Here is a 21601-nt window from a genome sequence, read left to right on the forward strand (position 1 = left end):
GCAGCATCTCTGTCAGACAGTACTGGAAACCTGTGTGTCGGGCTCAGTCATGCCATCCCAAGTGCCACCCAGAAAGCAGCCCAGGCTCCCAGCAGGAGCATGCTGCCCTGCAAGAGGCTAATGGCAGCTCAAGGGAGGGGTTCAGCACCGGCACCCTGCCCAGAGGCAAGGCGGAGGTGCCGACAGCTGCACACGAGCAAAAATAACCATGACTTTGGAGTCAGTCAGCTCAGTGCTGGTGTCACACACTGCAGGTTCTGCACACAATGTCCTCGAAACCAAGATAGCTGTCATTCACTGTTCCTCATTCTTTGTTGTTGTCCCTTCCTTGCAAGATGTGCAGCAGCCCAAGCTGGCAGATGCACAGCACTGGTTTGCTATCTGTATGCAGGTTTGGCCAGTGTACAATACAGCTGAGGCATGTAGATGCAGACATTTCAAGGCCCAGAGACTTAGCGACTAGCTGCATGGGATACCATTTTACCTTTGGAGCTTTAGGAGCCAGGCAAGGAGCTCTAGCAATTTGGCCCAGTGTGTCCCAATTATTTTTTTGAGTGTTAATGGGAGGAAACAATAGCAGCTTTGAGCAAAACCCACAGTAAAACACTTTCTAAGCAGAGCTTTGCTGGGCTTGATCCCAAGTTTGTGTAGCTGCAGTGGAGGTTACATGCGTCCTGCATGCATACAATCTAGTATCTCACAGTGGGAATCTTGTCTGCATGAAGGCATGCAGAACACATGGATCTGTCTTGCAATTAAGGCTCCCGCTTCCATTGTCCAAGCCTGAAAAGTTGTTTCAAATTTCAGGACATGCATTTCTATATTGGTTAAATTTATTCTGTGGGAATGTAGGTTTGCAGGGAAATTTAAGTCTGCAATGACTGAAAGCACAGGTAGAAAGGAGAATTAGCAAGTTCTGTCTGTAACAGCCTGAATTTCTTAATGTAGGTAGGACTTATAGTCACAAAAACACTAGAGAAAATGACATCTGGATAAAAAGGGACAGGTATTTATTTCTAGCTCTTTTTGATTTTCAAATTTTAATCTGGTTTGCTACACTGGGAAAATTATTAAGTTTTTTTACAAGCACTTATTTAAAAATAATTGCACCATATCACGCATGGAAATAAATACACAATTAACCAATGACACTATTATACAACCAATGTGACTAAACTGCTGTACATGTAAAACTGATGGTGAAGACTTTCAATCTGTAAAAAAAATACACTGATGAAAATGCCTATGCTACCCGATTTCAGTGACAAATAGATGGCAGAAAATGTACTCTTAGTGACAGTACAGGATCATCTTGCATGGTTTGTAATTCCGTGGATTTCAAAGGCAATGACATTTTGTAGACAGCAAGCCAGAGATGGAGTTCTGCTGCAGATGGCAACCCTATGCCTCTGAATACATCAGACAAGACTCAGTTTATTCAAACTGTGTGAACAGATACTGTAAGGCATAAAAGCTGTCTTACCTCCAGATAGCATTGAGGTGTGTGCACAGGCCTTGTGCACGGGGGTGATTCACACCTGCTATAATTTATCATGGAGTAAATGTCCAGTTTTCTGCAAGATCTCTGGATTTTCTCCGCTGTGCATTTACATTCTGTGATGTCGGCTGGCTGCCAGCAGGAAGTTCTGAGGTTTGATACTTCAAGTTTTCCACAAGATGAATGTTCTCCTGAATGCTCTTTTTATTTCTGCAAATGAACTCTGCTGAGAAATGCTCGGTATTCAGACAGCATCTACAGTTAGCACATCTGCCCTGTGCCAAAGACCATGCTCCAGAGACCTTCTAAGGTCTGCAGGTATCAGAGGATCCCATGAGATAAACTATCCAGCCCTTCCAGGTTGACAACAAACACAACAAAAAAGGCAGCATGGCCCTTAGGGAAAGTCTGACTCTTTGACAATTGGAACTGGTGGGGTTTTATGGTCTATTGGTTTATAAATAAAATGGAAATCTTTCTTGGTTTCACACTTCAGGAGGGAGGCTTTAATATGGTGAGGAAGGGCATCTTTGTCCAGCTGCAGCCACTGGTCATCAACATAAACAAAGAGTCTATAGTCTTTGGGATGGGAGACTTCAAACTTCTCGGCACACTGCTGGCTCAGCTGCTCAGCTGTGGTGTCTTTCCGGGAAGCAAGTGTCCTTGACTGAGCACCAATTTCCAGAAAGGAGATAGAGATGAAATCCTGAAGAGAAACATGAGGATAGATCTTGCAGTTAACACAGTGACTTACTTAGGACTGAAGGAGGTAGAATTCAGCCCCAAAGCTCTAGTTGCCTAGAGCTCCTAGGCGCCCTCAAATATCCTCCAATCGTTCTCCAATGCCTTAGTTATTCTCTGTTTTCTCCCTTCTGAAGAACAAGCTCTGAATCAGCGAATACTTAAATTAACAAACACTTAACTGAATACTTAGCCCTTTAAAGACACATAAGTGAAAGGTTTTCTCTAATTTTGGTGAATATCCTTAGTGAGCAGTCTGCAACAGTTCCTTCTCCCACTTTTCTACAACTCCTGAAGAAATAGGATGCAAAGAAGTAACAGACCAGAATAACAATCCCAAAACCTCAGAGATCTGGTCTGAAAATCCCCTGTCTCACAGAAACAGGAGAGGGTTGGCAGTGTAGCGACCTTTGCAACTCCACCATCACCCAAAGAGCATCTTGAGACAGTGTCCTCCAAACTTCCTTCCATCAGCAAGGAAACAGCAGAAGAAGTTATGCTGAGAAAGCTGTTTTACTTGTATCCTGTTTCAGGCATTAACTGCTGTTGGGATGTTTTTGCCAGACTCATGAGGAACAGAATCTAGAGAGCTTTTGGTCACAGTGGAACCTGCATGTATAATTTGTATCTGTGAAGTGAAAAAAAATTCCCAGCCATTTTGGTCAGAAAATACTCAGGTTCGTCAAATTTTGTCAAATATGTGGACTGTGGGTTTCCAAACTGTGTTTATGGAGTGTCACTGCAGATGATTAAGGCAGCCAGAGGGATGAGCAGGAGCATGCTGAACGCATCAGCAAGCTGTTTATCTCTGCTGGGAAAGGCTTGCATGTCTCTGATATTAACCCTTATTCACAGGAATGTAAAATGGTCCTTACACTGCTGGAGGGGATGGGAATCTTCTGGGGAAATGTGGCATCTCCTCACTCAGCTATTATGCTCCATGCTAGGTACTTGCTATGAGCTGCTTCCAGAGCAGCACTCGGGGCTGGATGCATGTTTGGTGTATTCCATCCATCATTGTCCAGTTCTGAGATCATCAGGGCCTACTTCGATCACAATATGGGAGACGTAATCAATTCCATGCTTTGTCAGGGCTATATGGTCTGTCTCCCCCTCAGGAGACTTTCCCCTGGCTTTCGCCTCCGCATTCACAATTTTGTTTCTCGCTGTGAAGGCTTTACAGAACTGAGACGTGGCCTTTGCTGCCTCCCTGTGGGTGACAATTTGATCACAGGACATGCGGCTGGCAGGGCATCGCGACTGCCTGGTCCTGCAGCCAGCCTCACCATAGCTGCAGGCCCACAGCACCCAGCCTTCTTGGGACCCTCTCCCACTGGGGCATGGGGAGGTCTTCACCAGGCCATACACAGCATGGGCTCCAAAGCTAACCGGACACTGTTAGGTCTTCCCTGCTGCCAGACAGGAGAAGCCAGGCTCTGGAAGATGCTTGTCTGACTGGTCCTTGGGATGTCTCAGGTCCTCCTACAGCTTTATACCATCTAGGAACCATCCCTGCATAGCCTGCTCACATCTCCTCAGCTTAGCCTATGATTTCCCCAGGCCCTAAGAGTGATGGACAGGCTCCCTGCTTCCTCGCCACAGCTCTCCGCATGTGGCTGCTCCTAGCATGCCTTCTTTGAGAAGGAACAACAAAATCACTCTGCAGTTGTATTTAAAATTATATTATTATGAGGGTACTTCAAGACTTCAGAATTAATTTTTGAAGTAAAAGTGATACGTATTTCAAAGGTGTGGTTTTTTAAGATTTGGAAATCTTGCACCATATGTATTTTTCGTTTTTACTAGTGATTTGGGTTAACTTTGTTTTAAAATAATTATCAAATTAAAACCAGTAAGTATAGAGAGCATGTTCATCTTTCAGGCTTTGTCTGTAGCAAACAACGCCAGCTACCTGCACTGATGAGCGGGAAGCCCGGGCCTTGTTCAGTGTCCTCCGTCGCTCCCAGCGGTGAATGGAGTCCTGCACCTCCATGCTCAGCTGTCGCGTGACGGTGATTTTGTCATAGTTCTTGATGTGCTCCAGGGCCCCATAGGTGGTGGTTAAATAATAGGAGCCTGCAAAAGGATGTCTTGTATGAACATCACACCAGCACAGGCCATCCATTCCCACTTCCATCCTGCCTACTACAAAAGCTGCTTTCACAAACAAACCCAAGCAATGCCTTTGACCACAGATGGTTTATTCTTTGGGGCATGCCCATCTTTTTGTTGTGTTTAACAGGGCCAGTGCAACAGGTCTGTAATCTGGACTCCTGAGCAGTCCCCATGATGCAAGGAAATAGTAACAACTACAGTGTACGCTGTAGGAAAACTACAAGACTGGATTCAGCCCCTCCAACTCTAGCTACATTGCTGAAGCGTTTAGAGCTCAGGCCCCCTTGTGGGCACCGCACTTCACATGACTGAAAGATGTCTCAGACCTGCAAGGACAAGTTACCCTCTACTCCCTCCATCTCTATCAACTAGATAGGGAGCCCAGATGTTGGCTGAGAGTAATTCCTAGACTGGTCAGGGCTGCGGGATAAATCTTGGTAAAGCAGAGAAATGGGATAAAGCAGTAAAAGCCTGCAGCCACCCTTTTTCCCTCAGAAACTCCATGACCGCTGTGGTGTTGGCTGCAGCAGGTAATAAATAACCAACTGCAGCAGCCAAGAAAGCAGCTGGACCATGGTAAGAAGAGGGTTTATCAACAGAGATGAAGATAAGCCCTGATAAGAGGACACAGTTGAATACGAGAAATCTGCTGCTTTGGTTGTGAGGCAGCCCCGTGCCAGCGAATGGCCCCAGTGCCGGGTTAATTGAGAGCTCATTTTCCCAGCTGCCTCCCGGGCTCAGCTCTGCTGACAAGCGAGAGGCTGGGGAGGGAGTCTGCTCTGAACAGAAGGAAGGAGTCAGCCTGCAGAGCTGCCCCAGCAGGAGCTCACCTGGCCCGAGGCAGGGTGAGAGGCCAGGCCTCGGCGACGCCGAGCCCCGGCTTCTGAGAGATTCCCTGCTGCTGCTGCCCGGGGAAACAGAGGAATAAAAATAGCCTGTCGGCTGGGTGGAGCTCCCTGCCTTTAGTACGTTTCATAATAACTGCAGTTGCCTCTAGATGGCACTTCCACATCACCCAAACCTCGCACCAGCCCGCCTGGGGTTTTGTAACCCTTCCTCAGGCTCTGATGAGCTCCACAGTCATCGCGGCTGGTTGCTTAAGTGGTGGCTAAGACAGCATTTTATGTAAGAGCAGTATTTTTAGAGCACCATTGAAGTTTGGTGTAGGAGAGGAGAGACCAACATTGCCATTTGACATTGCCATTTGACTTTCTGTACTTTGGTGGATCTGATGAGGAATGTCCCATAGCTATGTAAGTCTGCATACACCAAACCCCCTCTTTTTCTTTACCATCTCTCACAAAGTGCTGCTGAGAACAGGCTAACAAGCCTGCAAGTGCCACTTTTTGTCTCTTAAATAGAGTGACTACCTTCCCTTGTCTGTCATTCAGCATTTCTCACTCTGGCAGAATCAGAGGTCCCCACGATGGGACTCACGACCTGGTGTATCCCTTCCCTCAGCATCCAGGGAGGAAGATCTCCCAGTCCTCCATAGCAGGAATTCATTACACCTTTAAGAATTATTTTTTGTTACACTTCCCAGTATCTTCATTTCCACACAGTCATTCCCCATCATCTGTCCTTGCGTTTGCCCCAGTAGTCAACATCACTGTTGTTATAAAATTCATTCAAAGTAAATTTTTAATTTGAAGGCCAGATTTAAATGAGTTTATGTATTACCTGATGTAATTTCACAGTTTTCTCACTTCTGCTTTTATTTTTTTTTTTCATTTCTGTGCCTGAATCACCTTTTGCCATTTCCCTTAGAAAGGCCTAACTCAACTGAATTTTTGCCATTTTAGCCTTGTTCTTCACAATCTCAGAGCTGTCTTCACTGAGACTTTTTTTATTCCATTGCCTGTATCAGGAGTTATTCCCAGTCTCCTTTCTGATGTGATTCTTCAGCCAGTTTGATCTGGAACTCCTCACAAAATTTTCCCCCTTTGACTGGCATGCGCATTTCACACAGTCTTTGTATCTTTGACTTTAAAGAACCTCCAGCCTGCTTTGCCTTTGATACCCTGAGCTTCCCAACCCAGATGACTTCAGTAACCAGCCTGGTAGTACGCCCTTTTGAAATGAAGAGCCTTTGGTCAGCATAGTCACCAAAACCAGCCTAATTATGTCAGCAAAATGCTGTGCTTAGGCTAATGTTTTTTTTCTGCTAACAATTCTTTTCAGCGGGATAATTAGCCTGTGCAGAAACCCCTCACTAGTACGATTGCACTGTCACTGCTCATTCTGTTAGTACTTACTTTTGCCCACCTCTGCACTGTGCTAGGATGACATGCTCTTAGTTACAGACTTATACTTCCATTTAATATGAATAAAATTAGTCTGCTGTTATTCACCCAGGACTTCTTTCTAGAACCTCAGTACTTATCAAAACAAAGTCTGAAGTAAAACCCATTTTACTTGTTTAGTGACTACATGGTCAAAAATTACCTTCGTTCATAACTCAGAATGCATAACCCTGTCACTTTTAGTTGCATTTGCTTCCCAATCTATGTTTAAGAAGCAAAAGGCCCATAGTTCCCTAGGGTATTTATCCCTCTAGTAGCAGATGTCTTTATTCACATCCAAACCTAATATTCCACTCTAACCCAACTTTCCTTTCTCTGCCTCACTTTGACACTTAGCCAGAGAATATTGTTTAAAGGGATCACTCAAATTTAAGAGTAGAGTCACCATGAGAATGATGTATGGCCCCAGGCATACAATACAGTTTAAGAAATGTGCTCTTTTCTCATCGGAATAAAAATCTTTGCACAGACCTTTCAATTTTTCAGCCTTTGGGCCAAGGAACACTAGATGTCTCTGTTTAGGTTATTAATGCAGCAACACAGATCTCATTTATGCTAGGTCCCTGCCTTTCTAGCTGATGTCTAAGGGCACCACACTGCCAAAAAGCTGTTAAAAAGTGTTTGACAATAGTTTTAGAGCCTCCTATTTGAAAAGTTTGGCCAAAGCTTATCCACAAAGCCTAGCCACAGCCTAGATGCCCCACTTTCACAAACACTGAAGCGAGGTAAAGAATGATTTCCAGAGTGAATATCCCAGGAGCAAACACTGTAGTCTACCTTCCCCTAGCTGCAAAGCAGGGTCCATGAGCTCCATCATATACTCCACATTCAGAAGGACTTCGGTCAAGTTGCTGCGAGCCAACACATACATGAGCACAGGGAGGAAGTCATCTGCACCGTACGGCTTCCCTGAGCAAAGAGAAACACAGAATGGTCCCAATAAACTCACCACAAAGACACATTCCCACACAACAGTGACAGCTTCTCACCCAGCTTGTCCTTTGCAGACTTTAGCTTACATTATGTGAAGAGTTAAAGCTCAAAAGCGTCAGCAAAGGAAAAAAAAATGCTGAAAAAGGGAAAGTTAGTACACTTAAAAAGTAAGTAGATTGGCTTCAAGCCCAAAATATGAGAATGAAAATTTTTAGTGAGCTCCATTTCTGATATTCTTTATTAACTTTAAGAAAGATTATTTATTTATTTATTTATTAAGAAAGAGAAGCTTAATCTTCATGGATCTCAGGCAAATGACAATCCTCGAAGAGTGCAAAGGCTGTCAGCTCAGCCCCCTCATTTGACAGTGCCATCAAGACTGAAATTCATGTTTGCAGTATTAGCAGTGAAGTTGTCTATATGCATTAAGGGTATTTATGCTCTGTGTGTGGGACCATAGAGCAGAAAACAGAATTTGAGACAGGTTTTAGGACTGAGGACTTCCTTGTTTGTGTTTCTTCAGAAGGCAAAACATAGCACTACATGTTCCTAATTAAAACAGTCTCCCAAAGAGCTAGAATCTAAGAGGAAGCATCTACCCAGCCATTGGTGTCTAGCTAAGAAAATAAAAAGTCTTTCACATTGGGCTTAGATTAGTATATGCAATTGATGGAATTGGTGTGCAGCAGGTGCTACAGGAACAGATCCTCATGGGCTCAAGATTTCCTATGCTTAAAACCATTCATATCGATAAAGTCAAAAAAGTGATCTTACACGCAATCTGTAGCAGCTTTTTGGGATCTCTGAGGACAAAAAAGCATACATGTTTACAGTCACCATTATAAAGAATTACTGCTAAAAATAGAATCCGAGATGAAGCTTTGCCACATAAACGGTGAAGAACACAAGGATAACTTTTCTTATTTGAAAGATGCTTTCACTTTCCACCAAATGTCATAAAATCATCATGGACAACCCAGATAAGTTGCTTAGCAGGTCTATCTTCCCAACGTTTAGAGTTGGCCATTACAGTTAACCTAAGCCCAGATTGTTTTCACTCTGAATGTCCTTCCTCAGACCATGGGCAGTTTTTCCCACCTGAGCACTTGAATGTGTTGTTTTCATGGGCCATGTGTGTCTTACTTGAGAACCATTTGCCTCACCTCAAAGAACCAAAGTTACCCTTGATGTACCTTCAGTGAAATTATGCCCTAGCCATTTTTGGTCCATAGTCCACATGCTCTTCCATGGTAGGGCATAAATTCCTGTTTCTCAAATGTTCCCACTGACTTATTTCAAATTTTTGCCATGAGTCAGCTTTCTTTTTTTGTCATTCATAGCTGACGCAGATTCTCCACTGGCAAAGAAAGATGTTCTTCTGAAGCCTCAAATAAACACGAGCTTAGCCCCTGATGAAAAAAAAAAAAAATAAAAAAAAAATAGTGTGGCTTAAAAATAAACCCAGTAATATAACTAGTGATCAGAGAGTTGATCCACTTAAAATAAAGTGTTGGAGGATGGGAGATTGTCAGGGCTGTAATTCAGTCTGTTTCTAACAGAGTCCACACACGCCACAACATCGACTATTTATTTAATGAAATATGCATTAACGCTTTCAGTTCTATTGGTTTTATTATGGCTGCCTTTAGCCAGATGACACAGCCTTAAGTCTTCAACCAAACTATAAAAGGACATTAATGTTTCATTAACATCTGGATGAACATGAAGTGTTTAAGGCCAGGTTGGACGGGGCTTTGAGCAACCTGGTGTAGTGGAAAGTGTCCCTGCCCATGACAGGGAGTTGGAACTAGATGATCTGTGAAGTCCCTTCCAATCCAAACCATTCTAATGATTCTATGATTCTATGACATTTCATTTGTCTGTTGTTGCCTTGGCTTCTGTCTTTGTAAAAGCTTCAGCTCTGTGAAGGGTCCGATTCATTGCTGTCATATATATTACTTTAACAGAAGCAGCTTAGTACTAGAGCTATTTAATATTGTCTAGCAAAAAAACAAAAAAAGATGACACAACTGAGACATGAAAATGTATTAGAAAAACTGCACGGAGAAATACTGCTCCTTTTGACCTGTGTAAATCAGATGCCAACAGAGTTAGTTCCGTATAAAGTTAGTGTAAAGGAAGATGAAGTACCAAAGAGTTTGCTAGGTTCACATTTTTCCCCATTTTTAAAAACTTTTTCTTTATGATGTAGTAGTTACTGACCAGTGGCATGGATTGAGTGCTTATAGTTTCCTGAAGGCCAAGGGACCTTCCAGTGCAAGACCAATAGCAGAATTTTCTCTTCCCTACCACTTCTTTTCATGACCAATCCATGTTACACCTGCTTTTTTTTTTTTTTTTTTAATAAAATGTCACCGAAATGGATCACCAACCGGACAATGGACAACCAAACAATGCAGAGTGGAAACAGCTCTTGGAACTAAACAATTCCATATCCCCAGCCATCAACGTCTAATGTCAACTGAAATGAAAGTTAGAGGACACTTTTCAAGAACGCCTACAGAATCTCTCAATTTCTTTTTTATTGACTGAGAAGTAGTTGTATGTACAAGCAGGCACTGAGGCAATTATTTTTCATTGCTGCCTATGTCATTTCTATAAGCTGATTTAGCTGCTCTCCCTACCAGACCTTCTTATAAACCTTTCACAACTTTAAGATTTCAAAGAAATATTATTGGACTCCCAGCTGTTTATATGGCTTAAATATGAAAATCTAACGTACAGTTTCTTTTTGATTAATAAACTCAGAGAAGAGATGTCTGCCTGCAGTAATGGAAGGAGTACTCATTTTCCATATGCTGTATGCTCATAACCTGCATAAATTACTAGACATCATTTTAATCCACTCGTGGGAATATGAAGCCTGATTCTTAAATACCCACATCTATAGCTAAAGCTGAAGTCAACAGGAGCTGTAGGTATCGACAAGACAAAAGAAAAGCTAATCGTCAAGGATCTAGCTCTGACTCCATGTGTTGCCACAAACTGTCAGTGTTGCCTAGGACAGGTCAGGCATGATATACTGTGCCTATTCCATGTAGACATTGCAACAGCTTCTCTCCACTGACCTCACATGGAGCGAAGGATAGGTGCCTGAGAGGACGGGACTCTGAACTTTCTCTTGTTCCCATGGCCTTGGATGTCACAGTAGGCACAGGGACTAGGTTAGACATGTACAGCCGTCAGACCAGTTACGGTCCTGAGGTGCCCTGTATCTGAGTCCATTCATGGGGATAACAGGTGCTGTCAGCAACTCAAATATGACCAGAAGTAGGAGGCACAAAGATACACAAAACAATACCTGTGAACCAAGACACCCAAGAGGTTGGTGCTGCTCAGCATCGTGCAACCCACCTGCTCCCTGTGCCATGAAAGGCACTGGGATACAACCCAGCATCCATGCGGGAGCTGCAGCAGGGTGCTCTCTGCAGGCTGCTGACTCCTCAGCTCCACTTTCAATCTGGGCCAGAGCCAAGTTCCCAGACCTGCATGTCTAGCTCCATCTTGGTCTCTCACAGAGAGGTATGCTTGCAGCTGGTAGAGTTAAATCTAGCTCTGAACCTGCCAGGGGTCTCGGTGACACTGGGACTGAACTCGCTTGTACAAGGTGGTGTTGTCCTACTTCAGATATGACTTGCTTGCTTTATTTCCCCTTCTTCCCTGCATGATCAGGAAACATTTATTTCATAAACATCTATAAGAAGCTTAAAATAAGCCTTCTCTTCTGCCACAAACTCATCCTATTATGTTTATAGCAAAGCAAATATAACGTCAGTTCCTGGCTGGAATGCAGCACTTGAATAGACGGGTATTAATTAAATACATGATTTAAAGCAACTGGAATTCTGCCCAAGCCTCCATAAAGAAATTACAGCCTGTTTTAACACATTCGTGCATGTCTTTTCGCTTCATGTATATTCTGACAACCAGCAGACACTGATGATGCTCTGCACTTTGCTCTAATATTTTACAAACATTGGCATGATGTCTGGCAGCAGCTCTCCAGGAAATACATTGATTTTAGCCTCAATTTATAGCTGGGAAACCTGAGGTACAGAAAGGTTAACTGAGATTTGTTCAAGACTGTTGTGGAAACCAGGACAAAGATCATAAGAAAAGATTGTGAACATCTTTTCACTCACTAGCATTTTGCTATCTCTTGTCTATCCCGTACTGCTTCAGCAAGGTTTGATTTATGATAGTTAAATTAAGAGAGTTAATATATGCAGGCAGCATGAATCCACTTCAAAAACATATGTTTTACAGATCAGAGGAATTCATTGCCCTGAAAATTTGAACTTGCTCTTTAATTCAAATGTAGAAATTGTGCTAGCCAGAAAAAAGATATAATCTCTAGTCTATCAGCCTTCATTAATAGTGACTTAAATACAAATCTCTTCCAAAACACAAGGAAGTAAACCTGTATAGCTTTATTTTCCTTCTCAGAAGTGAGAACTGATAATGAGCAGTGTAGTGGGATTGCTCTGACTTAGTTTTCAGAGCTTCTAGCATCGGTTCTACACTGGCTGCTTAAGTATTTGAAGCCAGTTTCCTTTCCACAAGCTTAAGACACACTGCTTCAGGTTCATGCCTTTGTCAACTGCAGAGCTATATAGGAGTGCATCAGGGCAACTAATATGTGACTGCTCAATTCTACAGTGGGTGACAAATTTAATCCTAAAAGCTAAGGAAGAGAAATATTCCAATGGAATATATATCCTATCTGACCTCTTTTTTCTGAAAGCAGGCTATGTATTAGCCATGCAAAATTATGCAACAGAAATTATTAAATCACATGTTTTAGGGCCAGTTACCCAGCAAACTCCATCATTAGTACAGATCTGGTTTTGAGCTATATACTCCAGTTCCCTGTGCACTTCAAAGATACTCCAAAAATAAAGCTTCATAACATTAGGTAGTCTACAAGTTAAAAATGTTGCTGTAAAAGAATTGTTCCTCTGTTAATTCTTCTTAAGTCTCCTTAGAAAGCAATCTTCCCATCTTTCAAACTTCCAGCTTAAGCTTAGAGCCTTTCCATGCTTGATCTTCCTCGCTCATAGACTGACCAAGTTTGGCCTGATTGTCTCACAAAGTATTTTTTCATAAACCAGTGCCTACTGTCCCTCTATTTTTGCTTTTCTGTTGGTTCTTTTCTACAGAGTGGCAGCTCCCAGGCAGCACAAGGCTGGGTGCTCCAGGCTCATCCCACAGACCACACATATTGCAGACTTGCATCTTGTTTATCACTCCGCAAGTGTCACTTTTGTTTTTGACAGAGTGAAAAGCAGAGATCCTACAACACAATATACCTTTTTTTACATTTTGTCTGAGTAAAGGTCTTTCTGAAAGGTAAATAATAAGCAGATTTTCTACATAAGATTACAGTTCATCTATATAAATCAGCTATGCACCCAACTTTCCCTGTGGGTAGCGGGCCCTGCCTTTCAAATGAAGGAACAGTCAGAGAGCTGGGAGCTTACAGTTCCCATGAGTCCTGTCTCTTACTTTTTCTAGTGTATAGGTTAAAAGAAGCCACCAGAAGTGCCAGCCAGTATGTGGGAATGAGGTGGGTTTCCAAACTCTTCTTTTTTTAATTCTTTTAATGCATATTATTCTTACTAACTGCTCCTTGTATTTTTAGCAGGCAGGTTACATATTTTTAGATTGTAGGCTATTCTTGGACGCATATGTTGCTGTTATTTAAGTTTGCACAGAACTTGGAAAAGCTCAGTGAGACACCACAATGCTGTCTGTATTGTCCCACTGGGGAGGATTCAATTACTAATGCTACTGCCTACTCTGTACATGTGAATATCTGAACCTGTACCCCCAAGCTCTTTTTATAGCCAGTGATGAATTCATCAATATCGTCAGTGAAGTTTGTCATGAGTCATCTCAACCTAAAACAGACGCCCACATCTAGCCAGATTAATGAGCTGCATTGACTAAGTCCCTATTGTCTATAATGAAAGCTAGACATGAGACCCACCCGTTGGCTACAGCTAGATGTAGCTGTAGATTAGTCCTACTTAAACGTAGATCTGTGTCTTGTAGTTGTACTCAGATATCTGTTGGAGAAAGATGTATTGACAAAGACTGTGAATTTGTCTTCCTAATTCTTTCTGATAAAACAGGAATTCTGATGCCTTCCTCATGAATCAGATCCACAAGTTGATTGCTTTCAACTTGAAGGAGAAATGCTAGTTTAAACCAGCTGAGGCTCTAACCCATTCAGTTTATAGTCTGACTAACAACAATTTCAACCACAGCTGATTTTTCAGGCAGAATTTGTCATGTAGTATGAATTGCAATCAAACTGAAGAACTCCTTTCTCAAAATGGCTTGATATACATGGAGTCAATCAAGGCTGACCTCCGTGTGCCACGACTCTTTCAGCAGTGGCAAGATGGGCACTACCACAGACACAGATGTTCCTGAATAAGCCTATCCCTAGTTTTAAAGAAAACTTGGGACCTATTGGGACACCCTGGCCAAACCTGAACTGCTATACATGGGTCTCAAAATGTTAAAAAACTTGTGTTTTCATACGGGTCTGAAAAAAAATTTGGTTGTATTTGCACTTTGCTTTGAGATATGAAACCATGTCCTCAGATCAGCTCATCCTACCATTAGCCTAAAGTGAATAAAGACCTGGCATGAGCTGCCAACTTGCAAATTAAACCAGGCAACATAAGTGATGTTACTGAACAGAATTTTTTTCTGACAGAGGTAGACTGATTTTGTCCTGCAGCAGAGGGAATGATTAATTTTGTGTTCCACCTGCTCTGATCTTGGAAGAGGAGGGAACTTTCTAATTCAGCAGTGAGTAAAAGGAGCTAAAAGACGAACAGTCTATTGCACAGGAAGCTGAGCATGGGCTCTGTTCTTCCTGTGCGAAGAGCACTGAGCTGCCTTAGGGCTGGCTGAAAGCAAAAGGGGCTCTGGGCCATTGTTCTCAAGTTGGGCAGAGAGCCGGAGGAGAATTCCTGCCCTCTGAAATCTGGTCTGAGCAGCCCACAGCACTCTCTTCAGCACACCACAGCTGGGAATTCCCTGTCAGAAAAATATTTCAGTTTGCTGGATGTTTGTCTTTGCTGGAAAATCAAAGTGATCTGGGGTCAGTTCGTTCTGTTGAAGAGGTTTCACACATTTTGCTTCTAAGTGGGTCTACAGGACGTTTCACTCAATTTCTCTCCAAGCCCACTGTCTTCCGGGAGCTAGACTATAGCATTCTTCACCCCTTAACATCTTTTTCTGATCTCAATTCATTGGGTACACTTCCTTCATGCCAGGCCAGTTTTCTTATGACCAGACCCTGATATGCGTCACTGATCATATATACTGGAGAGGGAACTGGATGCACAGGGGTGAAGTCAGCTTCTGACATTCACCCTGCTTGCAGGAGTACTACACATGAGAAAGCAGCTGAGCTGCCCAAAATGAAGTGTTTTGGTTAGCATAGCAAACCAAAATGAAATCCTCTGATTTCACAAATGCCAATTTTTTAAGAAATGTAAGGTTTTTTTAATTGTTTCCCTGACCTCTACGTTCTGACATGAAATGACACAATGGCATTTCCTGCAGTAGAGAAATTTCAGCCCTGAACTAACTCAGGTATGACAAATATGTAACATACCACCAGCACTGGAAGGAGACCATGTCTCCTATGTGGGTTTTAATGAGGCATACGAGCCTTTGATTTATACCAAATTTACTCTCAAACTTAACACAACTGTTTTAACAAAGTCACAGCAAATTCCCCTACATGTTTCCAAATCTTCTCATAATATTTAAAGGCAGTGAGTGGTCCTATCCACGCTGCAGCTTTGGCTCAGCCGCGAGGTGGCTTCTTGCTCTGCTGTTAATGTGTCTAGATTGGTCACTGAATCTTGCTGCGTACTGTCCAAGGGATGACCCTCAGGTGAGGCTCAGAAGGGACACAACTCCTGCATGAGTGTTCCAAGGCTGTGGTAAGTACAAAATAAAGCAGAAAAGCTAAAAGCACCTTTGAAGATTGTGAGTTTTTGAACGATTGCATGTTTTAGCAAAGTAACATCTTTCTTCTCTCTCAATTTATGCATGGCTGGTCATCAGCTCACCAGTAGAAAAAGAAAGCTCTTAAACTGGCAAAGCAGATTCCTGGAGGAAGGAGCTTCCTGGTCTATCTGTAAAAATGCGTCCTGTCTGCAGGCCAAAGGCTTAATGTGTGCATTTAGTTGTTGGCCTGAGGCCCAAGTTATATTTATACTCAGAGCACATACTTCCTCACACCAAAGAAGCATAGTAGTGGCTTTTGGAATTTACTGGATCATCAGGAATTCATAACAAACAGTACTAGCATTCTGCATTTCCTCCTCAATTTAGGCAAAACTTTACAAAGAAGAAACCAAAAGACTTTTCCCAAAGATCCATTCCTAGAATTTACCATTAAGCTGCTACAAGGTGGGGCAGAGCTCTGAGGATTTATGGAAAGCCGTGTGAAGACCTCTGCAAAAAGGACATTACACATAAAACACATACTTAGAGACATCTGCTTTTTTGGGATTATGCAGCTTAAAGTTAACAAGGTAACATCTTATATCTGTTATTAGTGCAGAGAATTTCCCAGTCACTAAGCAGCCCATTTTGAACATTACCTGTGGACAGCTGATACCAAACACACCATCCATCACTGTTACCACCAATTTGAATATTACCATATCAACTGTATCATAAACCCTGTTCCTGATATATGGGGAAGGACCACTGAAGGATACCATTTCAGTAGGAGTGCTGTACCTGGGTTTCCCTGAGCCATGGAGTCATAGATGAGTTTGCAGGACTTCAGCAAGATGGCAATCTTCTTTTCTGGGGAGTAGGCCTTGTGCATGGTTGTGAACTTTTGAAGGATCTTTTCAAGCACAATGGTTTCAGGCACACTGGTCGTGATGCCTAGGTCAGTGGTAGTTGTGTTTTGTATCACAAGTTGGTTCTCTTTTAGCTGCTGTAAGGATCCATCTTTGTTGTGGATTTCTTTTAAGTAAGAATCAATGGCTTCTTTTAAAGGTTTCAGAACACATTTGTATAAAGCTGTCTCAGCAATCACTTCTGCACAGAGAAGGGAGAACACAGAAGTCCATGATAAATAATCAATACAATAGTGCAGGCGCAAGTAAAACTCCTAAGAAAACATGTGGTTGATTATTCATCCACTCCTGCCTAGCTGTGAGCAGGGAGCAGAAATTACAACCCAGAAACTAAATGTTTCATTACCAGCACCCTCCAGAAGCCCTGGATAGGGTTGAGATGAACACCGGTGCATGGTTTCTGTATAAGAGCTCCTGTTACCAGCAGCTATCTTTGCCTGACATCCTGGCTGACCAGCATGGCACAGTCAGGCAGCAGAAAAGGCAACTCTAGGAGTAGATGAGGAACCTCATCTTACTGTGCTTCTTTTCATAGCCCTGCCCTTACAGATGCCCAGGTGGGATTCATCTCATGTCCCTCTGACATCTCCCTCTGACTTGTTTGAGATAACCACTGTGGGATGAAAAGAATTGAATCCTCAAAGCACCCCCTTCTCCGCAGTGAATGAAAAGTGGCTGTAGCCGCCCGCTCAGTGGCAGACACAAACATCTGGTCAGAAGTTTCTCACCCTTACTGTTCAAGTGTCTCTAACTTACTGATACTTATGTCACCTCTTACGCCACCTGTGGATGAGGAAATAGTCTGTGTGGGTTGAGCATTTGCTTAATATTCAGCAGGAGACAAAAGCAAGCATGAGAGACACTGAAAAAGTCTGTTGTCTGGCTCCTAGAAACCAGAGCTGGAAGGATTGCAAGGAATCCTCTTTTCATCCCTACACTCAGGCAAAAAGGTCACTGGCAAGAGAGTTCATCCACTCATTCAGTGAGGAATGGAACAGAGGGCAATAACATTTATATATACAAAATGCAACTATTTTAAAGGATCCAGAGAAACGGTTCGCTTGAAGCAGGACAAATTCAAATGGTGGGAATGGCTGTCCTCCACAGGGAAAGGTAGTCCCCCTAGGCTGACTGGACCATATCATCCTGCTAAGGAACCACCAGTGAACAGCGCTAGAGGTAACCAGGCATGTCTGTGTGAAGGTGGGGGGGATCCTTGCACACATGCAGCTCTACCAAGCAGAACAAGGACACTTCTTCTTTCTGCTTCCTCTCCACCTTCCCTAATCAAGATTAAAGACTGACTTCTCTGTGCTGACAGCCCCTTTGCTTTGAAGAAAGGGGTTACTAGAACAAAAAGTGCGGGTGTTACATGAGATGCATGGAAAGTGAAACTGTAGCTCCCTTCTCCTAGGTGTGGCAATGGGCTGGCAGCAGGTCTCTTCTGCTGGGGAGACTGCAGGATCATGTGAAGCCTTAGCTGGGGAAGAAAAAAGTCAGCAGGGCCTGCTGAGACTGGCAGCTGAGTGCCTCTGAGTCCTGGCTCACCCAGGGTAGCTGGGTCCCATCTAATACTGGAACTACAGGATTCCCTGGAATCCCTGGTCACTTCTGTGGTTGGCCATGTTCTGTGTTGGGGGTCTTCCAGCTCCCAGCTTGCTTTAAGCCAGTTTAGGGATCTCATAAATAGCTCCGGTTCTCAGGTCCTCAGGAAACAATTTTAAATCAGAAAAGCATGTAAGTGCATCCATGCATGCTTTTTCTGGCTGTACGGCTTTGACTGGGATAAAAAATCCTACAGCTTGGTATATTTGTTCATGAATGTACGTTAAACAGGCCTGTCCACTTCTTAGCAAGGGCGGCAGTAGCACATTACTCCCTCACAGAATATTGAATGAGAAGCAACAAAACACCCCTAAACAGTCAAAAATACTAATTTTCCTCCCCAAAGGCAAACTATGTCTGTGGCAACAAGAGGCAAATGCTGTATTTTGGAGACAGCAGTGGTCTTGCAGCAGTGAGGTCTTTGTGCCTCTGAGCTCTAAGGAGCACAGAGTGGGATCAAGTGATTCCTCCAATCTGCCACTCAAAACCATTGTAGTCTTGTCCCTTGTTGTGAGACAGTGACTGACTCCAGATCTGGCTGCCGCATACCAGGAGTTCTCCACCCTCACTGCAGAGTGTGGGGCAGTGGACACGGAAGGCCATGGGGAACACAACTGTGCAGGGGGATATTGGCCTTTCGTGTTTCCAGTGAACGCAGTTCTCTCTGTGTGTGCCTGTGTGTACACATATACACACACACAGATTCATATTTATATGTGTGTATATGTGCATATATACATACATATATGTCTCTCTCACACACAAACATACATCTTTTCTTCTTAAACTCTTCCCTTTAAAACATTAATTTTTTATGAGAGATTTTCCCCTCCCTGGTCTCCCTGTATTTAGAGCTGCTCCTCCAAGTGCTGGCAACCACAGAGTAGACTTCAATTCACACCCCTCAGCTTTTAAGAGATGGTTTATAATTCTGCAAAGCAGAACCTGTGCCTGCGTAATCCTGTCTTCTTCCTCACCTTCCCAAATTCTGCCCAAGGATGGGTAAAGCATAGTCACCTACCTAACTGTTCTTCAGTGTGGGAGCCTGGGTCTATCAGAGATTTCAACTCAGTGCTCTGCACTAAGTAACTCTTCAGCTGCGTCATCATCATCCGGATTTCTTGTAGCATCTCTGTGCTGGAGCTCTGCTTTGCCATCATCTCTAAACTGTACACTCTGTAGTCCCGCACCAGGTTGCCAAAGTATGAGTCCTTGTCGTGTGCCAGCTCCACAATCTTCTTCTGCAGCTTCCTGTCACTAGACAAAAAGACTGTGAGGACATTGGACAGGTTCACAAAGGAGAGCCTGTTCTTGGCCTTGTCCAAGATCATGGAGCGTGTCTTTTTACTAGATGAACTACTCGGCATCTCCAGGTCATCCTCTGTGCTGCTGGTGGAGTAGGAGTCTGGTTCAGATGCTGACGTCTGAGCCACAGCGCTGCCTCCTGGGCCTTCCAGGGAGGAGTGAGCATCTTTCAGTTCAGCTGAGTTGACGGATTTGCAGCCATGTCGCAGTTCAGTCTTGGTGTGTGTGCAAGCGGCACCACCTGATGCTGTAGCAGAGCTGCTCTTGCACAAATCCTGCACCATGGCCGTGGTTGTGGCCACCTCTGCCACTGTTCTTTGCTTTGACTGGCAAGAGCTGGGGACCCTCGGTACCTGGGAAAGCCTCTTCCTTCTCGGTGGTGGGATAGGAAGTGACTTTCCTGTGGCATTGCTTTGAATCCCAGGCATGTCCTTCTTCTCTGCAGGTTCAGGCTTTGCCTCCTGAAACTGTGACACAGCTGTCTCAGGAACCTCCCCAGGCATTTCTACAGCCTTTTTGCACAGTGACTTTTTATCTCTGCTCTCTGTACTTGTATGTTGGTTTTCTTCTGTCCGTTCCCCTTTCAGCGTTTCACAACTTCTGGGGTTTCCCACACAACTCTCCTCTGAGGTCCTCTCAGACAGCCGCCTCCGTGGGGGGACAGAGGGCTGGGAGCCCTTCTTGGGGCTCACTGCTGAAGGCTCACTGACTGAGTAGTTCTGCTTCCTTTCTTTTTTATTGTCACCGCCTTCAATTCTCATTTCCTTCATGGTCTTTTCTAGTGGCTGAAGGAGCAGCTCGTTTTCTTCACAGGCAGTGATGGGATCCTGCAAGAGCTTCAGAGAAGACTTCTGAACAAGAGCATGTGAAGGTGGAGGTGGAGGAGGGCGGCGGGGAGACCTCTTTTCAGTGAGCATGGTGGCAGGGGGGAGATCGGCACTCACAGCACGGCTTTTAGGAGAAGGTACATCTGGTGGAAAAGGATTACTGCACTCTTCTATAAAAATAGGATTCACGAACCACAGCCTGTCATTTCCTATTGACAGCTCAATTTCACATGAGCAGTGGTTTGTGCCGCTTGCAAAACAGTGGGTAGATTTTAAACTGTCTGTCTGGGCAGTGCTGAAAGCAGCGTCTTTTGCAGGGTGGGATAACTCCTCTCCTCTTCTGTGGTTTAAGGAGGAATCCCAGAAATCTGTCAAAAAGAAAAAAAAAGTAAAGAAAAAAAAAAAAGAATGAAGAATGAAAAAATGCTCTGAGAGAATTTTAGCTGCTAAAGGCATGTAGAAGTCCTACTTTTTGTTAAAATAAATGGTACAAAAGCTTTCATACCTCTGCACAAAACTGTGTGAAGAAAGGGTTGCCTGTTTTATACAACAAGCTCAGAAGCTTCACCAGAAACCTCTTTCTTGCCAATTTTAGGACACTCATCAAGTGAGAACTTGTAATGCTGTGCATCCTATGCAGTGTGAGTAGGAAGGCACAAGTAACAAATACAAATGATTGTGAAAGGGGGTTTATGGCTTGTTCAGTGATCACTGCCCTCTAAATGCAAATAGCTATGGATACCTGAGGTGAGAGTGTGAAGCCCTCAGGTGACCTCCTGTCTCCCTCTTGCTGACTGTGAGAAGGTGCAGGGCTGACATATACAGACTGGATCCAATGTACACCGGAGGCACAAGAGATATCAGATGAAGATGACACAGCAAGCTCCTGTTTCAGTCTGTCTACAAAGAGGTCTGATCCTGTTTTGCAGTACAACCAGTCCAGAAACATATGATTTTAAATACCTTCCACAGGCTAAAAGTATCATTAAAGTCTGTGGCTCTGGATGGCAATTATCCATAGCCATGACACTGCCTGCCTGCAAGTGTAAGAGAGGAAACATGGTGCAAAACACTGTGTACACAGGAAGGTTGTATACTGGAAGGCTAAAGAATAGTTAAGCATTTCGGTGCCATCAGCTGTGACTGGAAAGGAAAGATGCAAGTAGTCATTTTTGTATGTCACAAACCTCTTACTAGAATGTCTTTGAATAGCTCATTTAAAAATTTACAAAGTGTTTGTTCATATTTTGAATAGATTCAGTATCACATATAAACTTCTTCCCCCTCAGGTGAGTTTTCAAACCTGCTTGCCTTACCAGTGTGATTGCTTTCAGCCACTCTTAGAGC

The 21601-nt window shown here is 43.5% G+C and overlaps 1 protein-coding gene across 1 annotated transcript in view; it reads right to left on the bottom strand.

Annotated features, from left to right (window-relative positions):
• Positions 1–563: 563 nt before the first annotated feature.
• LOC115606378 (ras and Rab interactor 3-like) overlaps positions 564–21601 on the bottom strand; it is a 171661-nt gene continuing 150623 nt past the window's right edge. Inside the window, exons 23-27 of the mRNA XM_030482218.1 lie at positions 19144–20622; positions 16390–16698; positions 7435–7566; positions 4152–4315; positions 564–2204 (exon numbers count right to left, since the gene is read on the bottom strand). Of these exons, the coding sequence (XP_030338078.1) occupies positions 1896–2204; positions 4152–4315; positions 7435–7566; positions 16390–16698; positions 19144–20622 (2393 nt within the window). The 3' untranslated portion in view covers positions 564–1895. The remainder of the gene's footprint in view (positions 2205–4151; positions 4316–7434; positions 7567–16389; positions 16699–19143; positions 20623–21601) is intronic.

This window comes from Strigops habroptila, chromosome 4 (genome assembly GCF_004027225.2).
Source record: "Strigops habroptila isolate Jane chromosome 4, bStrHab1.2.pri, whole genome shotgun sequence".
Classification (NCBI taxonomy): Eukaryota; Metazoa; Chordata; class Aves; order Psittaciformes; family Psittacidae; genus Strigops; species Strigops habroptila.